The 13,731-nt window shown below is 38.7% G+C and overlaps 1 protein-coding gene across 1 annotated transcript; it reads left to right on the forward strand.

Moving 5' to 3' along the window:
• The first annotated feature begins 2,444 nt into the window (after window positions 1–2,444).
• On the forward strand, window positions 2,445–12,323 carry rab44 (RAB44, member RAS oncogene family). The gene is made up of 7 exons (XM_080026095.1): window positions 2,445–2,514; window positions 3,089–3,376; window positions 3,457–3,538; window positions 4,073–4,187; window positions 7,511–7,609; window positions 7,735–7,811; window positions 7,965–12,323. Exons 2-7 carry the CDS (start codon window positions 3,232–3,234, stop codon window positions 8,053–8,055), a joined length of 609 nt encoding a protein of 202 aa, XP_079882221.1. The 5' UTR covers window positions 2,445–2,514; window positions 3,089–3,231; the 3' UTR covers window positions 8,056–12,323.
• The last annotated feature ends 1,408 nt before the right edge of the window (window positions 12,324–13,731 follow it).

A 13,731-nucleotide genomic window follows, 5' to 3' on the forward strand; every position in this document is an offset into this window, starting at 1 on the left:
TGGATGTGTGTGTTGTTAAACAGTTTGAAGGTTCAGAAAAGTTAAGAGTTCATATGAAGAAAGAACGTGAAGCCCAAAAAATTAATGCTTCACAGGAGTTGACACATGCTGGACTAATTTCAGCTGCACACAACAACATTGACTCTTTGACTCCATTTGACATTGGTTGCATGGAAAACTTCAGAGCAGATCCAGTGGTGGATGTGTCAGAGAAAAGTGGAATTACTACAACAGTAGGTGCAGGTAACAGCCAACAAGGGATACAAGAACAAAATCATTTTGATAATAGTAAAAATGTGCAAGGAAAATCCAAGCAGAAGAGGAGAAAGATGGGATCTACTCGTCGTACTCAACTCAATAGGAAACCAGAGGGCGGTTTGGACGACAAAGATAAAACAAACGAAAGGGACTCCGACATAGAACCTAACATGATCAATTCTGACAAGATGGAAGTAGTGGAGGAGTTACCAATGATTTTAACTGCAGAGGTATCACATGATGAAAATGAAAAACTATGTATTGGTGCAGTGTATAAAGAGCAGAAGGAAACAAGTGAAATCAGCAGTGTTCACAACAGGAGGCAGAAGCTACAAAGCAGTACATCTGATCCATTGATACAGATCAATACATTTTCAGACATAAATGAATTAAAGGCTCTCCTTCCCGAGGAATGTGCCTCCCAAAATGAAGAAGTGATTAATCCTGATAAGTTTGTTCAGGTAGCCTATGTAAGGGATTGTGACAGGCATATAGATGTAATTGTAAAGCCAGATGATATTACTGGCACTGAAATGCATACAACCTCTGTGCTTTCTGGAAATACTGAAGACACTCCAAACAGTGGAATCCTAGGAGGGAGCGTTGTGTCTCTATGTGATACCAAACAGAGTATGCAAAATGAGGAGAAAATGCAATGGAGTTTCAACGCAAAACAGGACAAAGCTTTGAAATCAGCAGAAGCACCTGTGGTGGCTGTGTCAGATTTTAAAATAGCTAAATTTGAACTGAGAGGAGACGATCGAGAAGAGCATGAACATGACAAAACTGGTACGCAACAGCAGCAAAACGATGTGAATAAAGGAGCACACAATACAAACGCTGGGATGAAGAATGCAAGTCCCAAATTAAATTCTCCTAACAGGAGAAGAAAGTTGGGCTCAACTCGCAAGAACCTTGAATCACGAATTAAAACGGAAGACTTGCATCAAAAGCAGGACGAGGCTAATGAAGCAACAGAGAATGCAACAAATTTTGGAGATGTAAAGACTGAATATTTCTCAGGCATCGAAGGAAAATACCTTACTGTGGAACCCAAAGACAGTGATGCTGAACAGAGGAAAGAAAAAGTATTCGAAACAGTGGAGTGCAGCTACACTGTTGAGTCTCACAAGTCTCATGCTCACCACAACTTAGAAGAAAATCCTGTTTCTCATGGCCATCAACTAACTCCTTATTATTTCCCTACAATGCCCTCCACTTCTCCTAAACATGACGTAATGTCAGAATCAGCATCTGGTCGTAGGAAAAGAAAAATGGGATCTCACCGGAAGTCACATGGACACAAACACAATGAAAACCAAACGGCCAGAGAGGACAGAATACCAGCTTCAGAATATAAAAGAGAAGTCGGACATATCACAAATGAAGGTGCCATCAAGGCAACTGAAGGAGAGTCTTTGGGCCTGGACAAAATATTAGAGGTAAGCAGCAAAGAGTATTTTTTGTCTAATTTGTTGTAGATTTTTACAATCTTCAATTATAATTGTTTCACATCATACTTAAATGGAGGTTACACATTTCAATGATTTTATTAGTTTTAACCAGTTCTAAGTGAGCTTTCTTAACATTGTGCTGCTTTATTGTAGACATAATCCTGTGTATGTAGCTAAGACTGAATCAATATGTTCAGACAATTTTTCCACACAGTAAGAGTTTGATGTGCTCTACTTCCCATTTGAATAAAACCTCTTTCACACGGTCAAGTATTTGATGCAATGATGAGAAAATGCAAGGAAGGATGCACAAGTGGGGTATCTTTAAAAGGAGAACATAAACATATGTATTGGCTCTTAATGGTGCAAGATATTTTTTGTCTTTTATGCACTGAAGTTGTCCTAAATGAAAGCCACTCATGAAGCTATAGCAAATTAGATATCTTAAGTCATACCAATGAAAACTCAAAGGATGCTCAAAGGTTCTTGTAATGGAAATGTCTTAAATTAAATACATTTGAAGGTACCAGTATTATTCCCTAAACACCTTTCAAATTAAAAGTTTAAATCTGCAATTGTCTGAAAACAAAGATTATTAGTTGGCACACGATAACACCGTATCTACGTAGGTATACTGCATATCAAAATGTCATAGACTGGAGATGCAATCTGTAAAATAAGAATCTCCTAGTAGTCACCTCATGATTAAGATGTTTTTGTCCATGCAGGTTGAGGGAAGTGACAATAAAGAATCATCTAACATCTACACATCAAAAGCAGGAGTGCTCTCAAGGCCTGTGAGGTAAGTCTGATACTGAGGTTGCAAAGAGATGTAAACACAGCGCCCTCGGAGGCTCATTCGGCTACATGATAAATGCTGAACCATTAAAGGTGCTCCGAGGAACATTCAGTTGGTGTTCATTCTTGCACCTCCTTTGGAAAAAAGCGGCAGTGTTTTATATATATACACGAAAAACTATATTTTTTAATTTCATTCTTTATCTAATTGTATTCAGCAATTCCTCTAATCCAAGAAAAGTTCTTTAAATCGAACCTGGCTTGACAAAGACCTTGGATGTATATTTTTAGTATCGCTATAAATCACAACAAGAATATTTATTTGTGATTATTCATTTAAGTTGGAAAAGATGGGATTCCTGTTATTTTTAATAGTAAAAAACATCAAACTTGAGCTTTAAAACACTTTCGGTTTTGTCTCGACTTCAAATATAAACTTTATATTGTTTCTATTCTGTACGGTTTATCAGATTAATCTCTCAAAGACTGCAAGCGTTTGTCAGGAATATTGTTCACCTTAAACTAAAAACTTTGCCAACATATTGTGTTAGATCTATATCCGATTGTCTGTTCCACAGTGAGAGGACTCCAGTTCAACCTCCTTTTGCTGAAATCCGCCTGGTTCAAGACAGTCAAAAACTGTTTTCTCTGGGTAAAATGAACATTAATACTTATACAAAGCATGTAAAAGTGTAACACGTGACAAGAAACAGTTTTTGTAATGATTTCAGCAGGTAATCCCCAAGAAGATCATGGGTCAAACAGTTATAACGTAGTGATGGTTGGAGACAGCAGTGTGGGCAAAACCTCCTACATGAGAAGAGCTCAAAGTGGGAAGTTTTCTTTAGATTTACCAGCATCTCTTGGTAAGATCCTGATCTTTATCCTATTATATCGCTACTCTGTGTAAATATACAGAATAATGTGACATAAATACATTTTGCAGGACTTGATTCATGCATGTGGACTGTGTTAGTGGACGGAAAACCTGTAGTGCTAAAGCTGTGGGACACAGCAGGTCAAGAAAGGTGAGTTTCTAAAAGAAAGAAGAAAGTACACAAGTAACATCGTCTTTGCACTTGCTATTGTAGCCAGTCACGGGTGTTGTAATTAAGAGTTACCACATATGTGTCACACAATGTGTTTCAGAATTGGTTTGGCACATCTCAGAAATGTTTTGAATGTTGTAATTGGAACAGACAGACAGACATTGCCCAAGAGGCAGAGGCGGTGGAAACATGCATGAAATTCAAACAAAAGGAAACAATAAACACAGACTCACGCAGACAGACACGTTTGACACCTACTTTGTGGATTTACAGTATGACAAATAATGTGGTTGCTATGTTTACGTCATCAGTCTTTCCAAGACAGGTGTAAAGAATATGTCACAAAAGTTTCAGGGAAGTTTCGGCAAACTCAACAGACCAGTATTATTAGACAAAGCAGTGTTTGTCACCGAAATACAAAACAGATTTGTGATTAACTTTCGATGTTCCTAGTTGTGTCAAGTGTGCAGCCCTCCCTGTTTCTGATTACACATTCTTTATTATCCTTCAAAGGTTTCGCAGCATCACAAGACAGATTTTCCATAAAGCCCAGGCTTTTATCTTGATGTATGACATAACATCCACTCAAAGTTTTTCTGCAGTCAGCTACTGGGCGAGCTGTATTAAGGTACAGTGCAATGCAAATCTTCAGCAGCTGTTGTCTCAATGTTGTTGTCACTATTGGCTTTGTTTTGATTTGCAAAATGTGTTTTTGTTATAAAGAGCAGGACTGGGTATTGTCTTATTTTTTTCCATGCTAAAGCAATACTTTTCTTTTTTACTTATTATATTTTAAAAATATATATACAGTACATTTCACATTGAGGAATAAACTTGTTTTTCACATCCTAACCCTTACCCTATTGCACCTGTAAAACAACATTACTTTCCATTCCAGTATTTCTATTTTTATTTTCTGTTCATCTGAAAAATAATGTTTGGTATTACAGTTTTTTTCGATTGCTAACCCACAGTGGGCACAACTGTAGCTCAATGTGCAAAACTCTAACTACAGTCTGCACTACCAAAAGTCACTGGAGCTGAACAGTTCACTTCACCTGCAAAACAGGTTCAGTGCAGCAAACACTATGAATTGTCCTCACTGAGATAACACACACTGTCACTCAGAATATGCTCAGAGTACTAACACTAGCATCAAACCCCAATACATAAATTACAAACTTTTAATCTTTACAGATTTGAATAATTTGAGTTATTTCACACAAATTGCGTAATACTTTCTTTGATGAAAGGGTGAAATGCTTTCACATGAAATTGTTTATTTTATAACATACCAGTTTTTTTAGGAAAACAAAAAGAAATGAAAATCAGAAGTTTGCTTCAATAGATACACATTTTGTATATTTTATTGAAAACATTTCCAAATGTAGTATTTATCTGTGTAAATATTCTATAATTGTAATACAGAAATCAATTCCTGTAATGTTGTCATTTACTGTAAGGACGCAACTCTAAGCTGTTTGTTTGCTGGAAAATTCGTATTACAGATGCAACTTTAGATTTTTGCAGATTGGGTTGCACTCTCAACCCTGCCTCTCTCAATGAGAGACCATGATTCACAACAGGGTCTATCAGTGTAGCCCTTACTGTATTTCATCAGACATTACAGCTCTGTCTTCCTCAACACATCCACACTCTCACTGCCACTCTTCTCCCTCCAACAACCTGTCCTTGGTCCATTTACAACAAAAAAATATATTTTTGAGCTTTCCCTTTATACTGTATATGTTCACTAACAAGTCTAAAACAAGACACCTTCTTAGTGTTTCAGTTGAAATTACAATCTGCAGTGTTTGAAATGCACTAGGCATTCATTCTGTTTTGAATGTGTGGTTTACAGTTGTGGCAGTAGTGTGTTAGCGTTTGAAAAAAAGTGCTGGAAATCCACAGTGTTGTGCAGGTTGTGTTTAAGCCATGAGATAAGTGTGTAGAGTTTTGAAAATTGTGTTTAATCAATGAAAAATGAGCTAGAGTTTGGTCCACATGAACCGTTGCTGTGCATACTGTTGTTAGAGTTTTGCACTTGTCGTTCCAGTTGTGCCCACTGTGGTTTAGCGATCGAAAAAAACTGTAAAGTTTTTTTAAAAGGTATACAGGTCCTTCTCATATAATTAGCATATTGTGATAAAGTTCAATATTTTCTGTAATGTACTGATAAACATTAGACTTTCATATATTTTAGATTCATTACACACAACTGAAGTAGTTCAAGCCTTTTATTGTTTTAATATTGATGATTTTGGCAAAAAAGTAAAGAAAAACCAAAAATCGCTATCTAAAGAAATTAGCATATTTAATCCGACCAATAAAAGAAAAGTGTTTTTAATACAAAAAAGTCAACCTTCAAATAATTATGTTCAGTTATGCACTCAATACTTGGTCGGGAATCCTTTCGCAGAAATGACTGCTTCAATGCGGCGTGGCATGGAGGCAATCAGCCTGTGGCACTGCTGAGGTGTTATGGAGGCCCAGGATGCTTCGATCGCCGCCTTAAGCTCATCCACAGTGTTGGGTCTGGTGTCTCTCAACTTCCTCTTCACAATATCCCACAGATTCTCTATGGGGTTCAGGTCAGGAGAGTTGGCAGGCCAATTGAGCACAGTAATACCATGGTCAGTAAACCATTTACCAGTGGTTTTGGCACTGTGAGCAGGTGCCAGGTCTTGTTGAAAAATGAAATCTTCATCTCCATAAAGCTTTTCAGCAGATGGAAGCATGAAGTGCTCCAAAATCTCCTGATAGCTAGCTGCATTGACCCTGCCTTTGATAAAACACAGGCATGGCACCCCAGACCATCACTGACTGTGGGTACTTGACACTGGACTTCAGGCACTTTGGCATTTCCTTCTCCCCAGTCTTCCTCCAGACTCTGGCACCTTGATTTCCGAATGACATGCAAAATTTGCTTTCATCCGAAAAAAGTACTTTGGACCACTGAGCAACAGTCCAGTGCTGCTTCTCTGTAGCCCAGGTCAGGCGCTTCTGCCGCTGTTTCTGGTTCAAAAGTGGCTTGACCTGGGGAATGCGGCACCTGTAGCCCATTTCCTGCACACGCCTGTGCACGGTGGCTCTGGATGTTTCTACTCCAGACTCAGTCCACTGCTTCCGCAGGTCCCCCAAGGTCTGGAATCGGCCCTTCCCCACAATCCTCCTCAGGGTCCGGTCACCTCTTCTGGTTGTGCAGCGTTTTCTGCCACACTTTTTCCTTCCCACAGACTTCCCACTGAGGTGCCTTGATACAGCACTCTGGGAACAGCCTATTCGCTCAGAAATTTATTTCTGTGTCTTACCCTCTTGCTTGAGGGTGTCAATGATGGCCTTCTGGACAGCAGTCAGGTCGGCAGTCTTACCCATGATTGCGGTTTTGAGTAATGAACCAGGCTGGGAGTTTTTAAAAGCCTCAGGAATCTTTTGCAGGTGTTTAGAGTTAATTAGTTGATTCAGATGATTAGGTTAAGAGCTCGTTTAGAGTACCTTTTCATGATATGCTAATTTTTTGAGATAGGAATTTGGGGTTTTCATGAGCTGTATGCCAAAATCATCAGTATTAAAACAACAAAAGACCTGAAATATTTCAGTTGGTGTGCAATTAATCTAAAATATATGAAAGTTCAATTATTATCATTACATTATGGAAAATAATCAACTTTATCACAATATGCTAATTATATGAGAAGGACCTGTATAGGACTGGGGGCGCCCAGGCCCTGCAGCCGACCCGGGTTCGAATCGCGCCCGGGTCAGTTCTCTGCATGTCCTCCCCTCTCTGCCCCATTTCACCTCTGTCTCTACAAATCTGTCTAATAAAGCAAAAATGCCAAAAAAAAAGCATATATTTGAAAAAAGGTATATGGACTTATTTATCTAAAACATCTGTCTACAGTCAGATTAGTCTGTAGGAACAAGAATAAAACTGTTCTGTGTTTGCAGGAAGGGGCTGCAGACAACTTGACCATCTTTCTTGTTGGTAATAAGAGTGATCATGCAGATCGGCAGGTTAAAACTCAGGAGGGGGAAACTCTGGCTAAGGTATGGATCTGTGACTTCACATCCTCTCACACCTTTAGCTTATCTGTCGATGCCAGAATACAACAGAACAGTTGGAATTATCATCTATATTTACCACACTTAAAGCAGCAGTTTTACTTCCCCAGGAGTACAACTTTGAATTCAAGGAGTGTAGTGCTGCCACAGGGGAAAATGTGATTGAGTGTTTGGAAACTATGGCCAGGTAAGACATTTCACATCAATCACAGACTTTTCCTTAGTCTTGTCTCCATCATGTCCGTTTGATTCTTAAAAAGCACGTACTTTAATATTCTGTGTGCTGTTATGTTGCTTGCCATTCACGTAACTGATCATGATGTTGCTGTGTTGTTGCCAGGATATTGATTCAAACAGTTGACATGAGAGAAGAAGGCATGGTTTTACACAAAGAAATCTCCCCACAGAAGAAATCCTCAGGATGTTGCTGAGTGGATCTGAAAAGTGCTGGACTTTCTTTTTGAAGAGATTGTATGTACATCACAAAAACAGGTTAATAACCCATCTTCGGTTCTTTAAATCCTTGTTACTGAATGTGTATTAATTGACATAAATGAATATGATAAATACATTAAAACATACATACATTTTTTTAAATAACATTTTTGCAGTTTTATTTTACAAACTTTACATGTTATTGATTTAGAGGACAAAATGCATAAAATATACTTTTGAGTATTTTCAGATGAGCTAAGAAATGTCACTTGGAGAGGAAGCCACAGTGTGTTTTGATATGTACACTGTATATCTTCATGTACATACTATTCTGTATAAGTGCTGGCTTTCTGCAATGGCAGGTCAATGAACAGCTGTAAGCAATCAAGGAAATAATTATCACATAATGATTTTCCCCTACTCACTTACAGTAATGACTTGTCACATTGATTTCCCTTCTGGTACATGTAAGCCTTACTCTACTAGTGCAATTTCAACTAATCACAAAAAGTCAATATTTATAAAGACTTGTTTCAGAAATGTCCATTCGAAGATGTAATTCATCTCACTGAGAAACTAAACGTTTACAATTAGTGAACTAAAGCACTTTTCAAATGCTACGCAATTATGTTACACAGGCCTTTTTGTTCATGGAGTGTTACCAGATTCTATGCTCTCTGTTGTGCTAGTACCAGTGATAAAAGATAAAGTGGGGAAGCTAAACAGCTCTGATAATTACAGGCCAATAGCTTTGGCCAGTGTCATGTCCAAAGTAATGGAGACAGTTCTACTGAGTAGACTTGAGAGGTATGTCCTGTCTACTGACCACCAATTTGGTTTTAAAAGAAAGCATGGTACTGATTTATGTATTTTTGCACTAAAGGAAATTTTAGATAAATATAATAGGCAAAATTCCACAATGTTCATGTGTTTTATTGATGCTTCTAAAGCTATTGATCGTGTTAATCATGGGAAATTGTTTTTAAAATTGTCTAAAAGTGGGGTCCCTGGTTTTTTAATTAGAATCTTGGTCTATTGGTACTCGCATCAGGCAATGAGGGTGAGATGGGGGAGTGTAACATCTGATCCCTTCCATGTTACCAATGGTGTTCGCCAGGGCGGAATTTTGTCTCCTTTTCTTTTTAATATGTATATGAATGACTTGTCTTTGATTTTAAATGCATCTGGTACAGGCTGTAGGATTGGGTGCTCACTCATTAACCACCTTATGTACGCAGATGATCTGGTCATCTTTAGCCCATATAGTGCTGGTCTACAACAGCTTCTGAGAGTATGCACACAGTATGGTGATGATTTTGACATAAAATACAACGCAAAAAAGAGTAAGATCATGATTGTCAGAAGCAGAGGAGACAGACAGTCAACCTTCCCTGACTTCTATCTGTCTGGCACTGCACTCAGTGTGTGTGGTGAAATTACATACTTGGGCCATATTATGTCTAATGACCTGTCTGATGACAAGGATATCTATAGGCAGCGTCGGAAGCTGTATGCACAAGCGAACATGCTCTGCCGTAAGTTTACTATGTGCTCTGTACCTGTCAAAATCTCACTCTTTAGAGCGTATTATACGCCGCTGTATACTGCCCACCTGTGGTGTCGTTATAAGCAAGGCAGCATTAGAAAGCTTACAGTGGCCTATAATGATAGCATGAGGCTACTGCTGAGAGCTCCAAGAAGCTCCAGTGCAAGCCAAATGTTTGTAAGTGTTGGGGTCCCTACCTGCTCTGCTGTTACGTGGCCTGATGTATGGATTTATGTGTAGGGCATCTGAGTCTGAAAATAACTTAATTGCAGTTTTGGCCAACCCTCTATGCAGTTCGGTCAGATTTTCTTCCAGACTGTGGAACCATTGGCGATCATGTCTGTATGCTTGGCATTGAATATTGTGAAAGGCTGTGTATTTTTTACTCTGTGTTTGTGTATTTGTTTATGTTGTTTGTGTTGATATGGATCCCCCTGGGTCTGAAATAAAGAATTATAACAATATGTGAAAAGCTGTTTTCTTTTTACAGCCCAGAGACACTTCTCTGAGCTTTAAAAATAAAACAGCTTTTCACATATTGTATTTGTATTACAATGTCTATACTTTATGGAATTTATTAATGTTACTCTCATGAACCAAATATATTACATTTGTTATGTATATACCTGCACTTATATTTCACTGTTGCTGAATCTTAACAGGCAAATAACGTCTTGGATGTTACAAAACATGGTACCAGGCAGATGGATATTAACAAAGGTCTATTAATGAAGTATTTGTATATAGGGGAGAGTGGCCTAAGTTGTGCATTTTGGAAGTTGTGCCACCCCTTGTTTCTAGAAAACCGTGGAATAAATTGGAAATGTGACCATATATTTAAGAAGAGCCAACCATTTGACTCATCCCGTAAAGAAGGGAGACACAAGGAATAAGATATAAGCACATTTAAGCTCAAAAAACTGTGTTGCCTTTCAAAGTAAAATTTCCATGATCAAGGTTTTTTGATTATTGTGTCTGAACAATTATAGACAAGTTTGAAAACATTTGACACATGTTTTAGTGCTTTGGTATGCTACATTTTGAGTCTATACAGTTAGCACGATGTCAGCCCTAAATTGCTGCATCATGCTTATTATCCAAATTTCTGGGATTGGGGTGATTTGTGCCAAAGGGCCTGGGTGAGTTATAAGTAAGTAAGTAAAATGTGTTTATAAAAGCACATTTATGACAGTTTGCACTGTACATAGTGCATTCAGTAGGTAAACAATGAAGGTAAAATAACAATAACCAAAATAAAAGACGTAAAGCCCATACATCCACATAAACACAGATAGTAGTGCAGAGGTAAGATAGTTAATGGGGAGGAAACACCAGGGTGTACATATGGGTTTTGAGCCTTGATTTAAAGGCAGAAATGTAGGGGAATCACATTTGTCAGGTGGCAGTTGGTTCCACAAGCACGGAGCAACTAGTGCAAAGTACATTTCTGAGAGTTGTGCCAGTGGCATGGCTGTATACGCTGGTCACCAAAAGAAAGTGATTGTCTACAGTAGCTCAGAAGAGAGTGACATCTCAATTCCACTTAACGACACCACTGATGAGAGTTCAGATGGCCAGAAAGATGATGATGGTGACTTTGTCATTGTGAGCTTTGCAGGTTAAACCATTAGATCTGCTAGGCCTTGTTTAAGAAAATTGTCCTTCAATCTTTGTCAACTATTTACTTTATTTACTTTAAATAAACCTTAAATAAGTAATTGTCTAATGGATTTGTCTTGCATTACAGTTTATGAGATATATAGCATGGCACAATTCACCCCATGGTATTCTCTCCAACCGCACAACTTACACCACACCAGGGGCAAGTTGTGCATCAAGACAACTTTTTTTCCGAAAGCTATATTTCTTCAACAGTTTATTCCAGATCCAAAGTTTTTATTGCCAGGGATGCACAACACCCTGAAATATATGTACATATTTGAGTTGGAGACTTTACTGTCAAGGCCTTACTTTAAAGTCACTTTGAGTGAAAAGTTGCACAACTTAGGCCACTCTCCCCTACTATATTTTCCAGTGTTGATATGCTGCTCATGCAATGTGTATGTGAACAAAAGCATACAATTCACACAGGATCACCAGAATTGCACAATAGAAGATTGGAAAAATCATGCCTGGTCTAATGAGTCTCGATTTCAGTTGCGACATTCAGATGGCAGGTTCAGAATTTGGCGTAAACAACATGAAAGTATGGATTCATCCTGCCGTGCACCATCAACCATGCCTTGTTCAAAGTCACTTAAACCCCCTTTCTCCCCCATTCTGATGCTCGGTTTGACTTCAGCGCGTTGTTTTGACCACATCTACATGCCTAAATGCATTGATTTTCTGCCATGTGATTGTCTGAGCAGCTATTTGTTTTTATAAGCCATTGAACAGGTGTACCTAATAAAGTGGCCGGTGAGTGAATATAATAATGCCATACATTGTTAATCTTCATACAAGTAATCTAACTGTCAAGATGTTCTGACCTTAGTCTTGTGTAAGATAAAGCAAGGTTGTTTATAACTGAGATAGTATGTTCTAATATTGTGCCAAAGTATGTTTGTTGTGGCTCACTATGTTAACCCTGATAAACTGTTGTGATGTTGCAAAAGTTTGTGTGTTCATGTAACAGATACAGTTTACTATAATAACTGAAGCCTGGGCTGCCATTCTTCAGTCATTACTACAGTCACATTAATGGTTGTTGTCGTGACTCTTGCCTGCAAGCAATAAAGATCGTTTTACTTATTTTATTTGAACATTGTATACTGGCAATTAATTACCATGTCTAATTTTCAGTTCCACAACATCATACAGGTTGGCCACATTTTATAATTATAGAGGTATAGTAGTAAAATAATTAAAGGTGAAGTAAGCAATTTATTTATGTTAATATAGGTGTAAAATCGCTCTTTATTCATACAGTGACCACTTATATAGTGTGCACATTTCACAAAGCCGATTTCTCAGTCACCCGCTCTGTAATCTGCAAATCAACTTTTCGGGGATCCCACTACCGATAACCAATCAGAAGAGAGAATGCAAACCGGGACCCGTCTCACTGACGGTACACATGCAGAGCACAGATGGCTTAATGTGTATGCACCATAGATAGTAAATAATATGGATGTAGCATCCGGGCTGACCTCAGTTATTCACACGGCATCCAATAATCGTTTGTGCGCGTCGCCATTTTGTGAGGGGGAGGGATCAGCTGACGTATACCTCCGAGGCAAAGTGAGGGACAACGGGCTGAGAGCTGTCACTCAAGAGATCGCGCCAATACATTTTAACCTCCAAAAGAATAAAAACTAGCGTGGTCCAAAAGAATTCACCCCCCTCAGTGTTGTCATGGAGATATGACCTAAACATACAGACTAAAATGGTTTCGTGGCCCAGGCTGTAAATAGGCTTAATAAGACTTTGAAAACGGCCTGTCTAACAAGTGAGTCAAAGAAAAACTGCTCGGTCTTGGCACAACCCCCAGTGGCACTTCCGGTTACTACAGTTGTGGTCACTTCCTTATTGGATGCTGGTAAAAATCGCTGAGGTTGGGGCTTGGTATGCACCTACAATGGAGGAGCAGGGGCCTATTTCAGGTAGCTGGTTTTGAGGCAACCCAGAGTTTGTTCGCTCTGAGTTAGTGGAAACTCTCGGTTTTCCGTTTCAAGAAGCAGGTTCAGCGCAACCGAGAGTCAGTTACTGCGGCAACATTCGCCGTGGGTCTAACCTGCTGGATAGGTGGTTAGACCTACCCTGAGTTTGTTTTCACTTTACGCTGCAGCTCCGACTGAAGAAAGAGTCACTGTCACAACGCAACCCTGTACAGTTTAAAGCAAATCACTCCATAGAAATCTCCATCGGGATGTTTTTATCATTTCCTGATGATTTTACGTTTGATCGATCATTTATCTGATCAGTAGCCTTGTTCTCAGCCCTTGTGCCGTTCATATGCGGCCACCTTACACATCGTGAACATGCTTTACATTCATATTAATAAACCTATTGTATTGTAGGCCTATGTATCTCGTTATTTATTTTTATCATTATCAGTAGTTTTTTAACATCTGTGCCACTGATCAGGATCTACAATGGAAACTCTTATGTGTCAAACGTTAATATA

This window comes from Ammodytes marinus (assembly GCF_949987685.1).
Source record: "Ammodytes marinus genome assembly, chromosome: 4".
NCBI lineage: Eukaryota > Metazoa > Chordata > Actinopteri > Uranoscopiformes > Ammodytidae > Ammodytes > Ammodytes marinus.

Coding starts and splice junctions, on each gene's coding strand:
- rab44 (XM_080026095.1), top strand. CDS start 3,232: ATGATTTCAGCAGGTAATCCCCAAGAAGATCATGGGTCAAACAGTTAT. Junction 7,610..7,734: donor AGGGGGAAACTCTGGCTAAG/GTATGGATCTGT, acceptor TTACTTCCCCAG/GAGTACAACTTTGAATTCAA. Junction 7,812..7,964: donor TGTTTGGAAACTATGGCCAG/GTAAGACATTTC, acceptor TGTTGTTGCCAG/GATATTGATTCAAACAGTTG.